Source organism: Entelurus aequoreus, linkage group LG08 (assembly GCF_033978785.1).
Source record: "Entelurus aequoreus isolate RoL-2023_Sb linkage group LG08, RoL_Eaeq_v1.1, whole genome shotgun sequence".
NCBI classification, from domain to species: domain Eukaryota; kingdom Metazoa; phylum Chordata; class Actinopteri; order Syngnathiformes; family Syngnathidae; genus Entelurus; species Entelurus aequoreus.
In genome coordinates, this window is record NC_084738.1 from 40,414,115 (window position 1) to 40,435,330 (window position 21,216).

General features: G+C 39.7%; 1 protein-coding gene across 1 annotated transcript in view; it reads right to left on the reverse strand.

Annotated features, from left to right (window-relative positions):
• Positions 1–21,216, reverse strand: part of tmem94 (transmembrane protein 94) — a 120,881-nt gene that overhangs the window by 86,921 nt on the left and 12,744 nt on the right. Inside the window, 3 exon segments of the mRNA XM_062056475.1 lie at positions 4,489–4,546; positions 4,549–4,639; positions 12,891–13,096. Coding sequence (XP_061912459.1) covers positions 4,489–4,546; positions 4,549–4,639; positions 12,891–13,096 — 355 coding nt within the window.

Genomic DNA, 21,216 nt, shown 5'->3' on the forward strand with positions numbered 1-21,216 from the left:
GTAGTGTTTGAGAGCAGAACTAAACAGGACAAGATATCGCATTTAGTTTGTGTTCTTTTGTGGTTGCTGTTAGGGCTGCAACTAACGATTAATTTGAGAATCGATTAATCGACCAAGACGGAATCCACATTGCTCCTCTTGAATCTGAGGTTCGACTATCGGCCGGACCCTCCTTTCCAGTACCTTGGCGTAAACTTTCCCAGGGAGGCTGAGTAGTGTGATACCCCTGTAATTAGCACACACCCTCTGGTCCCCCTTTTTGAAAAGGGGAACCACCACCCCAGTCTGCCACTCCTTCTGGACTGTCCCAGACTTCCACGCAATGTTGAAAAGGTGTATCAACCAAGACAGCCCCTAAACACCCAGAGCCTTCAGTATTTCTGGACGGATCTCGTCAACCCCCGGAGTTTTGCCACTGTGGAGTTGTCTAACTACCTCAGTGACTTCACTCCGAGAGATCGACGTCGATCCCCCATCATCCTCAGGCTCTGCTCCTGTCAAGGAGGGTGTGTCTGATGTAGTTGGGTTCAGGAGTAAATTATGTCAAAAAATATTTGTTTTAAGAGTGTATAAATTCACTCCGTCCCATTTTAAATATTTGTTCACGATTGCTTATATATTTGCATCCAAATATACCTTTCAAAATACGCCCAAATCTGCAGGCAAATAAACAGTAGCCTAATGGGACTCCAGACCATCGCCTGAAACCCAGAAGTGCCTTTCGGCCCCGTGATTGCAAGCCAGCAATAGCATTATTTTAGTTTTAGCGAGATTCAAGGATAGTCTGTTTTTGTCAAATCTCTTTTCCATTTAAAAAAAATGTCTGTTATTTGTATTACCTTGTGTGTTCTCTCCAATTTGTTTGCAAATAATACTAACTTTAAGTCTTTTGTAACTTTAAAAATGTTGTTTATATAGAGATTGAACAATGTTGGTCCCTGTATTGATCCCTGTATAAGATATATACCATACCGTTCAAATTTGTTAATTAAGATATTACGATTAATTGGGTCGTATGCTTTTGTTAGAATGATAAACACTGCAGCTGCACACTGTTTACTATCTTTTGCATTGGTAATGTCTTCCGTTATTTCGATTGATGCCATCGATGTTGAGATGTTGGCAATGTATCTGTATTGGTTGTCCGAGAGTGTTACATTTTCATTTATGAATTTGTCCAATATATTATTAAACAATTGTTCAATCATTTTTAGAAAATTGTGGAAATAAGGACTGGTGTTCCCCAGTCATTAAAACCGGTACGACTTTTGCGGTCTTCATTTTGTTTGGGAATTTACCTGTTATAAATGATATATTTATAATGGTATGAATGAAATATTATAATACTTTGTCTGTGATTATTGGTGAAAAGATTTGGGTGGCCCTTCAGTCATCTTCCCTTAACAATTCCAAAACAAACCCTGTAGCTTTTACTACTCCGTTGGTTAGAAGTCAACAGCGCCTCCTCTGCCACACCAGCTGGATTAAGGATGTTCTTGATTTTCTCAAACCGGAAAATATTAGGCTGACATTGAATGGCTATTCTACAAAATTTCATGTTGCCCCGACCAAAATGCCATGAACATAGTTAATACGCTTGTTGTTGTTAATTGCCCTGATTGCAGTTGTCTGTTGCCACCTGTCAATGTTTACCTGGAACTATTTGATTGATGTATTTGTTGTTGTTTAATTTATTTTGTTTGTATTTTCCTATTTGTATTTAATTATTTTCCCTCATATTTATTTTTGTTAGAATTTGTGGATGTTTACTTTGGGTTGGGAGAGAGGAAAACATTTAATACTTCATCGCATTCCTGTAGCATGGACTTGCCATGGAAACTCAAACAAATAAAAAAAATAAAATAAAAAGTATTTCAGAGGGATGCAGCACTCCTTAAATAAGATATTGAGGCATGACCACAAAACCATCAAACGTTTTTTTGCAAGTAGAAAACAGCGTCGCAAGAAACGTATTGAGAAAAAAAGACGCAATTTAACTAGCCAAAAATTGGAGAAGAATCAGAATCAGAAATACTTTAATAATTCCAGAGGGGAAATTAAGATTTTCAGCACAATCCCATTCAAGAGCAGACAAACATTACAGGGAGACAGAACAGGATCGCTGACGGGTCTGCCAACTTCTAGCGCCCCTTAAAAAAAAGGTGAGAAACAGGTAAATGCTGGAGAGGGTGGGAGGGGACTTGACAACAAAAAAATTCTGTCTAAACCTGGGCCCCTGGAGAGGGGGTCCAGACTGAGGCCAAGGAAAAAAACCAACTCATAGCCATAGCAAACATACAAATGTGTGTAAGAGGGAAACATTAAGAACACCAAGGACATTAAAGACATTAAAAGAGCAGAGCTGATGCAACCAGTCACTTCTACACAGAGCCACAAAAGTAGAAACTAATTAAATAAATAAAAAACAAAAACATATACACTGTGGTGGGCTCTGCGGTGTTCCACGCCATCGTCTGCTGGGGTAGGGGGGAGCATGGCCTGAGACAGGAGCAGACCCAACAAAGCAACCAAGAGAGCCGACTCCACCCTCGGTCGCTCACCAACTCTCGGCCAGTGTCCAGTCTGCATGGATGAGCGAGGATGCGTCTAAGGAGACAGAGGTGTCCAATACACGCTTTTTCAGCAAAGACACTGTGAAGCTTGTCCGTCTCGGCGCCCAGCTCCAGCTCCGGAGCCCTGTCTCTTCATCCGCATCTCCTCTTCTCCAGTCTCTCCAAACGGACTGTGGTGTGGCAGAGACCCAGCAGCTGGTCTCCATGGCCAACAGGCTCCCGGGCGGGAGATCCAGAAGTTCACAAAAAAGCACCGCAGAAGTCACGAAAGTGCCACCCCTTGTCACACAGTCCCAAAGGATCCCAAACCAAAACGCAAAAAAAGACCCACATGAAAACAAGAATCAAACGTGAAGCTACCATGAACCCATTGTCCTCCAGTACTGCCCTTTTCCAGAACTGCAACCTACCCAGAGTGTCCAGAAGTACAAGGTGTTAAGTGCTTACAGACATGGCCATGGTAAGGAAGGCTTAAACCCGACCACCACTGAACAAAACACACAAGATGAAACATCACTACTGGGCCAAGAAATATCTGATGACAGTTTTTTCAAAGGTTGTATGGACTGATGAGATAAGAGCGACTCTTGATGGACCAGATGCATGGACCTGTAACTGGATCAGTAATGAACACAGAGCTTCACTTTGACTCAGACGCCAGCAAGATGGAGGTGAGGTACTGGTATGGGCCGGTAGTATTAAAGATGAGCTAGTTGGACCCTTTCGGGTTGAAGATGGCCTCAAAATCAACTCCCATACCTACTGCTTGTTTTTAGAAGACATTTTGCATGTTCTCCTGTGACTGCGTGGGTTCCCTCCGGAAACTCCGGCTTCCTCCCACCTCCAAAAACATGCACCTGGGGATAGGTTGATTGGCAACACTAAATTGGCCCTAGAGTGTGAATTTGAGTGTGAATGTTGTCTGTCTATCTGTGTTGGCCCTGTGATGAGGTGGCGACTTGTCCAGGATGTACCCTGCCTTCCGCCCGAATGCAGCTGAGATAGGCTCCAGCACCCCCCGCGACCCCAAAAGGGACAAGCGGTAGAAAATGGATGTAGTTTCTTTAAGTTGTGATAGAGTAAAAAGTTTGCATCTCCCAAGAAGACTATGAATTGCTCCATCACATGCATCAAAGTACTCCACTGAATGGCTAGCCAGTAAAGGATGACAAATAATGACATGGCCCCCTTCCTTGTCTGACCTACCGGTAAGCCCTATTAGGAACCGGTGGGCCCTGCTTAAATGGGAGATTGACAGTAAAGGAAATCAGTACACCTCTCTGAACAGTATCTGGGAGGCTATGCATGTTTGAAATAAACTGAACTGAACTTTAACAAATGAAAATAAACAAGTGAGAAGGGAACATGTTCCTTTTTCCATTTAGTTGCATAATAATTCTGCACATTAATAGTTGCCTAATAATTGTGACAGCATGGTTATTGCTAAGGTGTGCTTTAGAGTTACCAAAACAAAAGGCCACGCCAAAATGTGCACTTTTTTCCCAACATGAATCCATGAAAATATGGACACGCTGCAGATTTTGTTTGACACAGAAAGAAGAAGCTCATGGCTAAATGCTGTACATTAATATTACATTATTTGTAAAACTACTGTACTTGTATTTTTTTAATCAAATATTAACTCTATAGAAGTTTGTTTTTCTTATTAAACATCTTTATTAATATTGTGCTTGCTTGTGTTCCAGACTTGCAGTACTGTTCATCTGTCCCTTTGCCTATTGGGAGTTAGGTTGTCTGTGTCCAAAAGCCACCTTAAAGCAGTAATGGCTGTCAATTTCTCCAGTGTGTATCTGTTTGCGCGCGTGTGTATGCAAAGTACATATATATTTTTCAAAAACTTTGAAAAACTTTTTAGTAGCTTATTTGTCATTGACCCAAAACACATGTTTCCTACCTTACTGTGTCTAGAACTGGAGTCCTGACAACTCTGAAGAGACGATGTTGCTGTGGCTATGGGGTCCTCTTTTCTCATTGGCTAGTGCAGAAGGCGATGGAGAATAAGGAGGGAACAAATCGCCGGGTTCCAATACAATGTGTTCATCATCCTAAGACAAAAAAGACTGGGGATAAAATATTCACATTTTCATCAAATTGTGACATAATTCAATCAAAACATGTTTCTCTGCCCAATTACTGTAAATTCAAGACTGTAAATTGCAAATTTTTCTCTACGCTTTGCACCCTGCGGATTATAAAACCATGCGGCTAATTTACAGACTTTTCTTCGCTGAGGGCCATAATGAAAATAGTTTAAAAAACAAAAAAAACAAGCCATTACACTGGGGCGGTGTGGCTTGGTTGGTAGAGTGGCCGAGCCAGCAACTTGAGGGTTCAAGGTTTGATTCTCACTTGGCACTTCTGCCATCCTAGTCACAGCCGTTGTCGTTGGGCAAGATACTTTACCACCTGCTCCCAGTGCCACCGACAACACTATGTAAAGCGATTTGAGTCACTAGAGAAAAGCGTTATGTAAATACAATTCATTTCACTTTACACTGAAAAGGTGTGTTATTGTTTGTGCTATGGCGCCACTTATTGGAAGAGTTTGCTCACTGTAGGTGCTGCTGGGCCCTTCTTTTTAGAGCTTTCAACCGGAAGTAGAACTGCTCTTCCGTCTTCTAGCTGTTCATAGTGTTTCTACACGTATGGATTCTTCATCACTCCAAGCTGTCATGATATGCAGCTAAACTGACTGGGATACACAATGTGATCAGCAGATGCTGCTGAATAATGATGTTCAGGTAAACGTAACGAAGAAAACACACTGGCTTTATATACACATATAGATGTTTGGATGCATTCATGGAGAGACAAAGTTTGGTCATTAATAGATGAACAACACATGCTGTCAGAAGTGAAAAAAATAAAAAAAGATTTAATTCTGCATCAGTTTGATTCAAGAGAAATGAAGGCGTTGAGGCCACCAGAGGGATTAAAGCTGGCTGGTAATGCGGACAGCAACTGGTGATCCTTCGAGCAGCTGTTTGAACAGTACATGGATGCAGTGGGATTGGATTTAAAATCCGACATCAGGAAAATAGCGCTGCTTATCACAGTAGCTGGACCCCAAGCCATGGAAGTCTTCAACACGTTTGAATTCGAAGGAGCTGATGACAGGCGCAAGTATGATGAAGTGATTGAGAAGTTTGATGCATATTGTTCGCCAATGAAGAACACCGTATATGAGAGGTATGTTTTGCGGTCACATGTGCAACAAGCAGCTAAGACAGACAGCTTTGTGAATGATTTAAAGCTAAAAATGCGGTCTTGTGAGTTTGGCGATTTAAAAGACTTAATGATCCGTGATTAAATTGTGTATGGCATTTATAGAATAGAATATATCTTTATTGTCATTGTACAACGAAATTGTAAGCAAAACTAATTTAGTGCAAATTCATAATCCATCCATTTTCTACCGCTTATTCCCTTCGGGGTCGCGGGGTGCAAATTCATAATAACACATAAAAACATAAGAACATAGATAAATAGATAACAATATATAAAATACATACAAATACCAAGCACACAGCTCACATGCACAGTCATTCTTGTCTTGTGTTCAGCGACACTATTGCTCTCGGGTAAAAAGTGTTCTTAAATTTGTTTGTCCGGCATTTTATTGTCCTGTATCTCCTGCCCGAGGGCAGCAGTTCAAAAAGTTTATGTCCGGGGTGAGATGGGTCCCTTGTGATGTTTTGGGCCTTTTTGAGGCAGTGCAGTTCATCTAGGGAGGGGAGAGAGCAGCCAGTGATCTTCATGGCAGTTTTTATGACCCTCTGAAGTGCGTTTCTCTCTGACGCCGTGCAGCTGGCATACCATACACACATGCAGTATGTCAGCACACTCTCTATTGAGCAGCGATAGAAGGACACAAGCAGTTTTTGCGACAGGTTATTCTTTTTGAGGATTCTCAGAAAGTAACGTCTCTGCTGTGCCTTTTTGATGGTCACTGAGGTGTTCGTACTCCACGACAGGTCTCCTTGATCTGGATCCCCAGGAACCTCAAGTTAGAGACCCTTTCCACATAGTCCCCATTGATGTACAGTGGTTGGATGTTTATCGTTTTTTTCTTCCGGAAATCCATGATCAGCTCCTTTGTCTTGGTGGTGTTAAGGACCAGGTTGTTTTCCCTGCACCACCCAGTTAGCCGTTCCACTTCATTTCTGTAGGCAGAGAGCGATTTGTCAGGAAGTCCAGGATCCAGTGGCAGATGGAGGAAGACAGTCCCAGCCCCGTCAGTTTGGGCACCAGTCTGTGGGGGAGGATGGTATTGAACGCAGAGCTAAAATCAACAAAGAGTAGCCTTGCATAGCTCCCCTGCTGCTCTAGGTGGCTCAGAGCAGTGTGGAGGGCTGTGATAAGCAGACAAGGGAAAGGCTGCTAAGAGAGGCTAAGTTAACTTTGGAATTTGCCATGCAGCCGAGGTGGCCCAGCCGCATGCAAAGACTTTTAAATGAACCAAGCGTCACTTCAATCAGCGACAATGCTAGAATAGCTGTGGTTGAGAACAAAGTGAAAATTAATAAGACACATAAGACTGATACAAATTATGTGAAATACTACAGCAAACGACATGGTTACAAACATGAGCACTGGCAATGTCCAGCTAGCAAAAGATGCCCCAAATGTAATGAAAAAAAAACTTTGCAAAGCAATGTCTATCCAGATCAAATCTCAAATCAGTACAACAAGTCGAGGAAACAAACCTGAGTGAAATTTTGTTTGTGGCCGTTCATGTGACAATGAAAATAGCATGAACAACAGCATGAAGACATTTAAAACACACTCTGGCAATTAAATCAAAATAATTTACAATGTCAGCTATCCTGAAGCACTAGGTGCACACTCACAGCACGTTGCATATATTGTGCCGTCTTTAACGGATTGGGATGTTTACCATGTACCTACAAGATTTAGTTGAGAGGATACAAAACCTGTGGTGCATGTGCCAAGGAGAGTCCCAGCGCCACTTTGCCGGCGTCTTAAATTTGAACTGTGTGTCAAAGCGCTTTGAGTACCTTGAAGGTAGAAAAGCGCTATACAAGTACAACCCATTTAACTGCACAGAATGTGTAACTTAAAGGCCTACTGAAACCCACTACTACCGACCACGCAGTCTGATAGTTTATATATCAATGATGAAATCTTAACATTGCAACACATGCCAATTGACTTGGATAGCAGACGCGCTAGCCGACGCTAGCCGCCGCTAGCCGCCGACCGCACGGATGATCGGGTGAAGTCCTTCGTCCTTCCGTCGATCGCTGGAACGCAGGTGAGCACGGGTGTTGATGAGCAGATGAGGGCTGGCTGGCGTAGGTGGAGCGCTAATGTTTTTATCATAGCTCTGTGAGGTCCCGTAGCTAAGTTAGCTTCAATGGCGTTGTTAGCAACAGCATTTTTAAGCTTCGCCAAGCTGGAAATTATTAACCGTGTATTTACATGTCCACGGTTTAATAGTATTGTTGATCTTCTGCCTATCCTTCCAGTCAGTGGTTTATTTATTTTGTTTATATCTGCATTTGAGCCCGATGCTATCACGTTAGCTCAGTAGCTAAAGAGCTTCACCGATGTATTGTCGTGGAGATAAAAGTCACTGTGAATGTCCATTTCGCGTTCTCGACTCTCATTTTCAAGAGGATATAGTATCCGAGGTGGTTTAAAATACAAATCCGTGATCCACAATAGAAAAAGGAGAAAGTGTGGAATCCAATGAACCCTTGTACCTAAGTTACGGTCAGAGCGAAAAAAGATACGTCCTGCACTGCATTTTAGTCCTTCACTCTCACGTTCCTCATCCACGAATCTTTCATCCTCGCTCAAATTAATGGGGTAATCGTCGCTTTCGCGGTCCGAATCTCTCTCGCTGCTGGTGTAAACAATGGGGAAATGTGAGCAGCCCTCCAGCCTGTGACGTCACGCTACTTCCGGTAGGGGCAAGGCTTTTTTTTTATCAGCGACCATAAGTTGCGAACTTTATCGCCGTTGTTCTCTACTAAATCCTTTCAGCAAAAATATGGCAATATCGCGAAATGATCAAGTATGACACATAGAATGGATCTGCTATCCCCATTTAAATAAAAAAAAAATCATTTCAGTAGGCCTTTAAAATTGATTCAAGAAGTGTAAGAACCAACTGAGTTGGTTAATTCGATGGTGTGTGTGTATAACAAGAATACAAATTAAAAACTGAGAATATGTATGGATCCAGGTGATTTAAACCAAAATATATAACGTGAGCACTGCCAGATACCAAAGCGTGATGAGATTGCAAGTGAGATGAGGGGAGCCAAATACTTCTCAAAACTGGATGCAGCTTGTGGCTTTTGGCAGATAAGGCTGGATGACAAAAGCTCACGGTACTGCACTTTTAACAAACCCTTTGGCAGGTATCGATTCCTCAGAATGCCATTCAAAATAATCTGAGCTTCTGAGATCTTTCATGTCACACATGTCAAACACTGGATCAGGCCCACAAACAGGTTCAATCCGGCATGCGAGATGAGTTTGCTAAGTGTAAAATTTAGCTGCTTATTTTATTGTATGTTTTAAATGGGCATGACGGCGTGCCGTTGTCACGTCGTGACATTGCTGCTTCACGAGCAGAGGAGCATGTTCGGCAACGCACAATCACGGAGTACTTCCAGGCAGACACAGTGTGTCGACAGAAAAGGGAGAACGGACGCATTTTGGCTTAAAAAGTAACGTTAAAAGTGAAGCTATAACACTAATACGCTGCTCAGCAAGAGGTGCTTTAAAACATAGCTAGTGAGCTGCGTCCATCTGCATTCGGCAGTGTTTTTGCTAGTTTTAATCACTAATTTCTCGCCTCCATGGTGACAAATAAACTAAGTTTCTTACAAGTATTATCACTGCAGTACGAGAAAAAGCTAAACATGCTTCACTACACATCGTAGGAGGACATATAGCTCCCCGCTAAGAGGCGAGCGCTCCTCAATGTAAACAAATGCCATGGGTGGATCTACATCTGACATCCACTGTAATGATACCAAGTACAAGAGCGTATCTAGTCAATACTAGAATGATTACATCAATATTTTCATCACAAAATCGTTTTTCCTTTTTGTATTGTATGTATATTATGTTAATAAACTCACAAAATATGTACCTGGAATTTAAATTATGACCAATGTATGACCATGTAACTACTTGGTATCGGATCGATACCCAAATTTGTGGTATCATCCAAAACTAATGTAAAGCATCCAAACAACAGAAGAATAAGTGATTATTTCATTTTAACAGAAGTATATATAAAACCTGTTAAAACAGAGTAAGCAGATATTAAGAGTAAATAAACAAGTAGATTAATAATCCATTTTCTACCGCTTGTCCCTCATAAATTTGACCAAATAATAATACAATATGTTACTGCATACATCAGCAGCCAAATTAGGAGCCTTTGTTTGCTTACTTACTACTAAAAGACAAGTTGTCTAGTATGTTCATTATTTTATTTAAGGACAAACTGGTTATTTGATTGCAATAAGAAACATATGTTTAATGTATCGTAAGATGTTTTGTTAAAATAAAGCCAATAATGCAATTTTTGGGGTCCCCTTTATTTAGAAATGTATCGAAATACATGTTGGTATCGGGACAACCCTAATATATACATATATATTTACATATATGTATATGCGTATATATACATATATATATATATATATATATATATATACATATATATATATATATATATATATATACATATATATATATATATATATATATATATATATATATATATATATATATATATATATTTAATTATGGTATTGTATATTTATATTATTATTACACTGTATACTGTTGATATATTGTATATTACTATTATATATTATACATGTATTAAATTGAAATATTATGTTGAGAAGAATATTTTTATAGTTGTATATATATGTGCATATATATGTATATATGTAAATATATATGTGCATATATATGTATATATGTAAATATACACGTATATATATATATATATATATATGTATGTATGTATGTATGTATGTATGTATATATATATACATACATACATACATACATACAGTGTGTATGTATATATATATACATACATACATACATACATACATACATACATACATACATACATACATACATACATATATATATATATATATACGTGTATATTTACATATATACATATATATGCACATATATATTTACATATATACATATATATGCACATATATATACAACTATAAAAATATTCTTCTCAACATAATATTTCAATTTAATACATGTATAATATATAATAGTAATATACAATATATCAACAGTATACAGTGTAATAATAATATAAATATACAATACCATAATTAAAGAAGTGCAAATAATTTATAATCGAATCGTGAATTGTAGATTCCTACCTCTAATCCCTGGTGACCAACTACAAGAAACATCTGTGTACTTTGCCACAAGGTTTTCTCCACCACTAACTGACATTTTGCATTGGAATCAAATACTTTTTTTTCTTCAACAAACTAAAAAAAATAACCTTTATTTAATGTTACTTTTTTCAGGATTTAATTTTACATTTTGCCTCTCAAATGCAAAAGGTGCTTTTGAGTTTGACGGTACTATGAGACGAGGACGTAGAAGTAGGAGGAAGCCCAAAGTGCTTGTGCATCTCCGCCAGTGCGGACAACGCACTGCTCTACCAAGCATTTTTCTTTCCAAAGTGCGCTGACTGGGTAACAAACTGGACAGACTTCAGCTACTGATGGGTAGGTACAGGGACTTTTAGACATCCCGTGCTTTGTGTTTAATAGAGACATGGCTTTGTGAACTGATACCGGACTCTGCGCTGCAGCGATCTGTTGGAGATCCTTTTTTTTTTTTTTTAAATGTCTTGCAGAAAATGTGTTGCAGCAGAATTAGAGTGTGCAGCAGCAGAAACATCCTTCGACGCCCATATTGACGGCTCCTTTCAACAATGTATAGTGAAAATAGCAGTATGTTTGCACTCTAACAAATTATGGATCTTCTTAGTATGTGTAAAACTAGCAAGCCAGAAAGTTGAAAGGCGGATCACAATTGTGACACCATTAAAAGGCATAAAGCCCTAACGACCACAGTGGTAAGCTCCATCTGTAGCCCCAACTGCCCTGGGGGAGACTAACGCAAACATGTCTGCCAATTTGCAAACAACCTCTCCAACCACCACAAACCATGCACTAAAACTAGCCTGTGAAATATATTTCTACTATATATATCTTTTAATACAGCAATTGCTTACCTCATGGTCACTGTATATTTTCAGGCACAATATGCTTGCCATATGTGTGTGTATGAATGAAATTGCTTTTATTTATTGGTGTTAGTTGGTTTTGTAATAGTAATAATAATAATAATAATGGATTAGATTTATATATCGCTTTTCTATCGACTAGATATTTAAAACGCTCACAGAGAAGTGAGAACCCATTATTTATTCACTCCACATTCCCACTTAGCTATATTTGTAGCCATGGCTGCTCTGGGGTAGACTGACGGAAGCGTGGCGGCCAATTTGCGCTTACTCCGACCACCACCTATCATTCATTCACCAGTGTGAGCGGCACTGAGAGCAAGGGTAAATGGTAAATGGGTTGTACTTGTATAGCGCTTTTCTACCTTTTTAAGGAAATCAAAGCGCTTTGACACTGTTTCCACATTCACCCATTCATTCACACACTGATGGCGGGAGCTCCCATGCAAGGCGCTAACCAGGACCCATCAGGAGCAAGGGTGAAGTGTCTTGCCCAAGGACACAACGGCAGTGACTTGGATGGCCAGAGACGGGGATCGAACCTGAAACCCTGAAGTTGCTTGCACGGCCGTTTGACCCACCACGCCACGTCGTCCCCTTTTTGTGTGCGTACTTCTTGTGGGTTTCAGTTTTTGTTTTTTTACAATGAAAATAATATCCATCTAACATTAATTCACGTTGATATACCTGTGTGAGTATCACTTGTAGCAATGTCGGTACAGTGTTTTGCTCAAGGACACAAAAGGCAGTGACTAGAATGGCAGAAGCTGGATTCAGACCAGGAACTCTTTCTAGACGACCGATTACCACCTGAGCCACGCCGCCATCTGAGAATATCTTTAATGCCTGTGATTTTCTATTTGATAATTGTAGCTTCTTTTGCAACTTTCGATTCAATGTTGGCGACGAGACTGATTTTGTTAAAGTTGAACCTTTAGTTCACGGTCTCGTGACCAAAATTGTAGTTGGTAAAAGAACAAATCTAATAACTCTATAACACCAACCTTTATTCCTCGGAGAGATGCAAATGCTTCTTGCCCAGGTCTCAGAGCAATTACATCTCCTTCCACTAGCAGACTGACAGGCAGATTGACCAACTGGGAGTCACGGTATGTCCAATGAAGAGACCATGATGGTGAGGAGGGTGTATACAAATCAGGGTAAAGGGATGCAGGCCACGTCACTTCCCCTGCCCAACTGGAAAGATAATCTGCAGTGAAAGAATGCAATGATGGAGACAGTAAAACGTGATGTTCTTTCAGTTGTAAGTTTTACCAAACAGACCTATTCCATAGAAATATGTATTCCAATCTTAGATGAGTAACTTTTAATTATTTCATTATGATGCCCTCCAGTTCTAAGATATTATCAGAGATAACCAAACAGCCAAAGTGACTCATATATTAAGGTTGTAAACACACAAATTGGGGCCTGAAAGCTGCATATGTCACTCTTTCCGCTGATACAGTATTGGCCGTGATTTGCAATATCGGATCATATACGTATTAGTTTATTCATTTATGGTATCTACAGTCGTGGTCAAAAGTTTACGTACACTTGAAAAGAACATAATGTCATGGCTGTCTTGAGTTAGCAATAATTTCTACAAGTCTTTTTTTTAGTGATTGGAGCACATACTTGTTTGTCACAAAAAACATTCATGAAGTTTGGTTCTTTTATTAATTTATTATGGGTCTACTGAAAATGTGACCAAATCCGCTGGGTCAAAAGTATACATACAGCAATGTTAATATTTGGTTACATGTCCCTTGGCAAGTTTCACTGCAATAAGGCGCTTTTGGTAGCCATCCACAAGCTTCTGGCAAGCTTCTGGTTGAATTTTTGACCACTCCTCTTGACAAAATTGGTGCAGTACAGCTAAATGTGTTGGTTTTCTGACATGGACATATTTATTTATAATTGTCCACATGTTCTCAATGGGGTTTAAGTCAGGACTTTGGGAAGGCCATTCTAAAACCTTAATTCTAGCCTGATTTAGCTATTCCTTGACCACTTTTGACGTGTGTTTGGGGTCATTGTCGGACCCAGTTGGAACACCCAACTGTGCCCAAGACCCAACCTCCAGGCTGATGGTTTTACCTGAAGAATTTGGAGGTAATCCTCCTTTTTTATTGTCCCGTTTACTCTATGTAAAGCAGCAGTTCCATTGGCAGCAAAACAGGCCCAGAGCATAATACTACCACCACCATGCTTGATGGTAGGTATGGTGTTCCTGGGATTAAAGGCCTCACCTTTAGTCCTCCAAACATATTGCTGGGTATTGTGGCCAAACAGCTAAATTTTTGTTTCATCTGACCACAGAACTTTCCTCCAGAAGGTCTTATCTTTGTCCATGTGATCAGCAGCAAACTTTAGACGAGCCTTAAGGTGTCGCTTGTGCAGCAAGGGCTTCCTTCTTGCATGGTAGCCTCTCAGTCCATGGCGATGCAAAACACGCTTGACTGTAGACACTGACACCTGTGTTCCAGCAGCTTCCAATTCATTGCAGACCTGCTTTTTGGTGGTTCTCAGTTGACTCGATCATCCTGACCAATATTCTCTCAGCAGCAGGTGATAGTTACCATGAATTGATTTACGTGGACTTAATCAAGTTGAAAAACTTATTCGGGTGTTACCATTTAGTGGTCAATTGTACGGAATATGTACTGTACTTTGCAATCCACTAATAAAAGTTTCAATCAATCAATCAAAGCTTGTGTTTTCTTCCTGATCGTGGCAGTGACAAAACTGTGCCATGAACTTTATACTTACGAACAATTGCCTGCACAGTTGCTCTTGGGACCTTAAGCTGCTTTGAAATGGCTCCAAGTGACTTTCCTGATTTTTTCAAGTCAATGATTCGTATTTTCAGATCTGTGCTGAGTTCCTTTGACTTTCCCATTGTCGCGTTTGTAAGCGAGTCTAATGACTGCATCACATGAGCCCTATTTAAATGGGCTCAGAGAAGTCAACAGGTGGCGTCAATCATAATCATTTACATGAAGTTAAGAGGCCATGCCACGAAGCTAATTTGATTTGATTGTAACTTTTCTACATCACCAAAATTGATAATGTATGTTGCTGTATGTATACTTTTGACCCAGCAGATTTGGTCACATTTTCAGTAGACCCATAATAAATTCATAAAAGAACCAAACTTCATGAATGTTTTTTGTGACAAACAAGTATGTGCTCCAATCACTCTATCACAAAAAAATAAGAGTTGTAGAAATTATTGGAAACTCAAGACAGCCATGACATTATGTCCTTCAAAAGTGTATGTAAACTTTTGACCACAACTGTAAGTACACATTGCCTCGATTTCGGCTTTTTTTTGTAGCTCTTTTGGCTTTGCCTTTTACTCTGGACTATATTTTGGCATTTTTTTCCATCTAGTTCAGGGGCTTTGCCCCATTTTGTGTTATAATTTGTTTGCTACTTTCCACTTGTTTTGATACACCTTTGGATTATTATAATGGACTATATTTGAACAACATAAACAGATCTCAGTAGCTGTAAGTATTTTTCAACTGAAGCTTTTGAATACGGTTAAAAATATATACCAAACGCTGATTTTGAGAAAGCAATACACACTTCTATTACATCAGTGCTTGGCTTCTGCAATTAATTTTTATTTCGGCCTTGACCAGTCCTCCCTTTACCGCCTCCAGGGGGTGCAGAAGGCAGCAGCTCACCTATTGACAGGAACCAAAAGCTGGGAGGACCTAACCCCTGTGCTCTTGGCTTTCCATTGGTTGCCAGTACATTTAAGGATCAATTTTAAAAAGCTGCTCTTGGTTCTTAAATGTTTACATGGACTGGCCCCATCATTCCTGTCTGAGTTCCTGCAACATGACTTGAGGCCGTTGAGCTCTGCAAACAAACTGCTCCTGTCTGTCCCACACACCAAACTCTGCACTCGAGGCGACAGAGTCTTTTCAGCGTCCGCCCCCAAATTCTGCAACAATTTACCTCTACACATTTGGGCAACACAAACACTAGATCATTTACAACCTTGCTAAAACAAACATTCTGCAAATAGCACTTTGGTTTTTATCCTGTTTTACTTCAATAGTTGAACTAACATTTTCTGTTATTTTATTACTGTGTATTGTATTACCGGTATTCACTGGGTTTTTTTTTTTTAATTTTTTTTATTGTTTTAGGTGCCTTGTGCAACTTTGGTCAACTTAGGTTATTTTAATGCACTAAAGAAATAAAGTTTGACTTGACTTGATTAATACACTTTGTAATCACTTCACCTGTCTGTTCTGCTTTGGGGTCCTACTTTCAGCATTCAGCTGTTTGCAACATTTTCCTCAAATAAGATTATGAACCACCTCCTCGTCATTCTTTCAGCAGACGTTATCATAATTAGCTTCACAGTACCATTGTTTTATTGGTTGTTTCCGCTTGTTGTCACCTGTCACAAACAGAGTTGCATTGACAAATGGTACAGAGTACATTGCTAGGAATTTATTTTGTATACAGTTTAGTTGGATTTTAACTTATATGTTTTACACGCTTATAAATGGATCCAAAGAGACACAGACTCTTGGGAGAAGCAGAGTGCCATGTGCCTGACCACCTTTCCAGTCGAGGACGTTGAAGATATCTACCTATTCGGAATCATAACAGGACATCTGCTGATTTGAGTAAACGTTGCCCTGGTGTATTGAAAAATCGGAAGATGCTAGGAGCCGATCGAGGTACCCTAAAGCTGCCACAAATGATAGGAGGCAGGGAGGCAGGCAGGCAGGCAGACTTTTGTGATTTTGGCCTAAATTGTAGGGCTAAGCCGATATACGATATAAATATATATCCCAATAAACACTTAATTGATAATATAAAATGCGTTCGATAAAATATATATATTTATATATTTTGGTCAGAAGAAACCAGAAATTATGAAGCAAGATTTGTTTCATGAAGTCACTTGAGCGTTGGAAATACAGGAAACAGGAAGTGTCACTATGCAATGGGAGGGTCACGCTAACAACCAATCAGTTAACAGTGTTTACTGGGCGGGACATGGTAACAGCCAATCACGTAACAGTATCAACTACACGTAACAGTATCAACTACACCTTTCCTGCTGTTCGGCTCCCAGTTCTAGACCGTTGTCGAGGAACACAGGGAAAACGTTCCCCCCAGGGCCGATGTTTTCGTCAGGGTTAACACCCTTCACTTTACCCGACAATAAGTCTGTTAAGGTACGCTTAGACCAACGATTTGTGACAACACACACACACGCACACACAACTAGTGTGGTTGCGCCATCTTTAGATCTGGCTGTGAATTCACTGCATTGCGTGAGAAGAGAAACTGTAATATCTTGATATATCAACTTAGTAATAGAAACGTGTCTTTAGTTTTGTTGGTTTTAATGCAGACAGTGCGGCAACATCCTGACACTTCCAATGTGTCGGTTTAATTAGATGCTTCCCAAACTACTGTGCAGTGTTCAATAACTTATACACTACTCCTATCTAGTTCCTCAAATCTGCGACCTTCAAATCTACTTTAACTATTTTATTACTTTAGCTGCTCCTACCTGGCTCCCAGACAATCTCTCCAGTGATAAATAGCACCCTTGGGAAGCTGGAAATTGTTTTACTGTATTTATTGGCAGGCTTAAATAAGTCATAAAAAGTATCAATAATTATTGATATCGATCCGTATAAACAAGGTACATTGTGTTATAGTTTTCAGTCATATTGCCGAGCCCTACTGAATCATACTCTGGACAACATCTTGGAGACACTGTCTGCTCTGCACGGTGAAGTATGATGAATTTAAGGACCAGAAATAGATCATTAGAGTGAAAGGTTTAAATTTGTTTTTGCCCGCTCAAAAAACAAACATTATAATATGGATTGCTTTCCCTTGATGCAAGCGACCTGGAAAAGTTGTTGCTTCAAGATTCCACTGGAGGACAGTACAGGGAAGACGCAACAAATTATTTCCCTGTCAACAACACCTGGTGAGTTGAACTCTGTTCGCCGTCCCTGCAAAGCGGCTCCAGGCCTATAGACATAACAACACAAACACCTTGTACTGCACATTGCCACACATGCCCCCACCCCTCTTTTGCCACTGCTGAACTCCTGAGGTGCGACGGCTGCCCGGAACAGTGTCAGAAGGGCTGCAGCTTCGTCACCAGAGCCCCCCCTTCATACTGTTGCAATTCTCGTGGTTTCTGTGTCGTAACATGTGTAAATGTGCTTTTGTGGCTATCAATTTGTTTCCCCCCCTTACCCCAGACTGAGCCCCGCTGAGCCTAGTCTGGGATAAACTTCTTAAAAATCATTCCTCCCCCCCAACTTTCCCACCTTTTACAGGGCGCCATAAGTGGCAACCCATCATCGTTCCTGTTTTGTCACCCTGTGCAATGCATGTCTGCTCTTTAACGGGTATGTGCTGAAAATTGAAATTTTGTTGAACTCGTGCAATGACAATAATGTATCTTCCTTATATCCTTAAGTATAGCAAAAAAGTCACATCCCAAAAATAACTTACACAACAATTTCTATGTTTTATTGATGCCTCAAAAGCTTTGATCATGTAAATCATGAACATGTGTTATACAAATTGCACTTCAGAGTAATTCCAAAATATTGGAGAATTTGAGTGTTTTGGCATGCTCAGCAGTCTGTCTAAAATGGAAAAACGGTTTCATCTCCTCCACAAGGTAGTATTTTGTCTCTTTTTCTTTTTAATTTGTACAATATTTGCAGTACAGTGGTACCTCCTCAATCTACCAGCACAATCAAGATCGTAACTCGGAATACTCTTATCTTAAAGTACCAGTAGAGCGGAAAGTCAAGTTCAATTTATATGCTATAATTGTGTTTCATTGTATCCATTAAACCAGTGGTCCCCAACCACCGGGTACCGGGCCACACAAGAAATTAAAAAAAAAAAAAAAAAAAAAAAAATTTTTTTTTATGAAATCAACATAAAAAACACAATATATACATAATATATCAATATAGATCAATACAGTCTGCAGGGATACAATCCGTAAGCACACATGATTGTATTTATTTATGTAAAAAAAAATAAAAATAAATAAAAACTTCTTTTTTTTAAAAAAATACCCCCCAGCCCCCCGGCCCCACCGGTCCGTGGGACAAATTTTCAAGCGTTGACCGGTCCGCAGCTACAAAAAGGTTGGGGACCACTGCATTAAACCATATCCAATTGTATCTACAATACGCAAAGTATGTGAAAATACCGTCTAAACTAGGTATGTCAAACATGCGGCCCGGATCAGGCCCACGAACAGGTTCTATCCGGCTCGCGAGATGAATTTAACAAGTGTAAAATTGAGCTGCATTTTAAAATTAAAGAAATTGTTGTTCTAAATGTGTCCACTGGATGTCGCAATAGCAATTCTGTTAGTCAAGCAAATAGTTTATACCGGGCCGAGCAAGTATACCAAGCAAGAGGTACACAGTAAAGCGGGGCTTCGACTCCTCCCCCTCGACCCAACATAAAACAAACCGGAGTGAAATGAACAATTGGGAACCACACTTAAAATGCTGCATGATACACTGCACAATGATATAGTTCTGTGAAAATGATTGTCTTCTGTGCAAATTTAAAGAAAGTAAACAGTGTGTGATTTACTGCAATACTGTCAATCTTTTAAGTTTTTATTTTTGGTTTGTTGAAATTATTTGCACAATGCACAAGTTTTATTTTTCTATCAATACACAGTGATGCCTAAAGGGCAGAGAGTAACTCAACAAACCCTCTTGAACAGTTTCTACCTCAGTTTGTATGGTTTGTTGAGTTAACACAGGATTAATATGTGGAGATGACAAATTAGGTAGTTGTTACATAGAAGTGTTTTATTTATGCTTTATTTGTTTTTTTGTTCAATCCTAAATGTGATATGACTCAAAGTTTAATTGCTCTGTAGATAAACAGATTAAGTCTAAGTTTATTGTGTTCTTCATGGTGTTTTTGAAATTGCACCAATTTTATCCTCGGAATTCTCCATCAACTTGAAGTGTTTTGTCAAGATGATTATTTGTGATATGTACATTTCAGAATGTGCTTGTTTGAACTTTATTTTGATTAAACAAAGAAACAATCTGAAATTGTCGTAGTTGTATTTTTAAGATACTATGCCATGGTTTTACCTGTTCGGCCCACGTGGCAATACATTTTCCTCCATGCGGTCCCTGAGATAAAATGAGTTTGACTATCCTGGTCTAAACATTACAAAATGCCACAAATTCATTCGGCCATTTTGAATATTCCGCTTCGAATAACTTCAGCAATTTCCGTAGATTCTACGTCACTGTAGCAAAGTGTTGCTCCTCCTTCCTGTTTCTCCGTCAAACATAGCTTCTCCAAATTTCCGTGACTCAAAAAGTAGTTTTTTTACGTTTTTGCCAGCGCAATAGCTGGCTCCTCTCGCTTCAAGTATGGTGCAGACAAGCATTGCTAGACTCAAACTGCGCAGCAATGTCGGCCGCACGTCGGTAATGATAGTATATATTTTTTTGATTCAATGAATATCTGCTTCTTTTTCTCAGCTAGTACTTGAGAGTCTTTTTTTCCTCAGTTCCCATGGTTGGAAAACAAAGATATGTCGATCTGTAGCTAGACTAATGCGAGGAGACCAGATGTTTTGAGACACATTTTTGGACGTTCTTTTGACATTTACTATGCCCCCTAGGCTTGTAGCTTAAACTATGCTCACAAGTCAATCATAAAAAAACTAGAGAGACAGCTCATATCTGAAAATACTCAGGTTGAGGTACCACTCTATATGAACGATTTATCTTAGTTGTGAAACAATTGTAAGACTGGCTGTCAGGTTGGCAAAACTACCATAAACCACCAGATACTGACAATTTAGTGATTTTCTGTACACACGGTCTTCAGTACGGTAATTGTTAAGGCTCTTGCTCAATCAAAAAAAAAGAAGTAATATCATGATCATTAGAGTAAAGAAGACACTGAACACTGCCTTACTTTGTCAGGCCACATCTTTAAAGTCTGTGATAAGATTAAATACTTGGGACACTACACACAGTATCCACTGACCTGTCAGATGACAGACACATCGACAGGCAACGGTGTATGCAGTATGCACAATCCAACATACTTGCTCGTAAGTGTTCTATCTGCTCAATATCTTAACTTTTTAAAGCATATTGTACTTCACTACAAAAAAGCCGTATGAAGGTGGCATTCAATGATGATATGAGAATGCTGCTTAAGATGCCTTGCTGGACCAGTGGTTAAACAGATGTTTATTAACGCTGTGCTGTTGTGCTTTGCAACCTCACATACGATGCAAGTGTAGGCCAA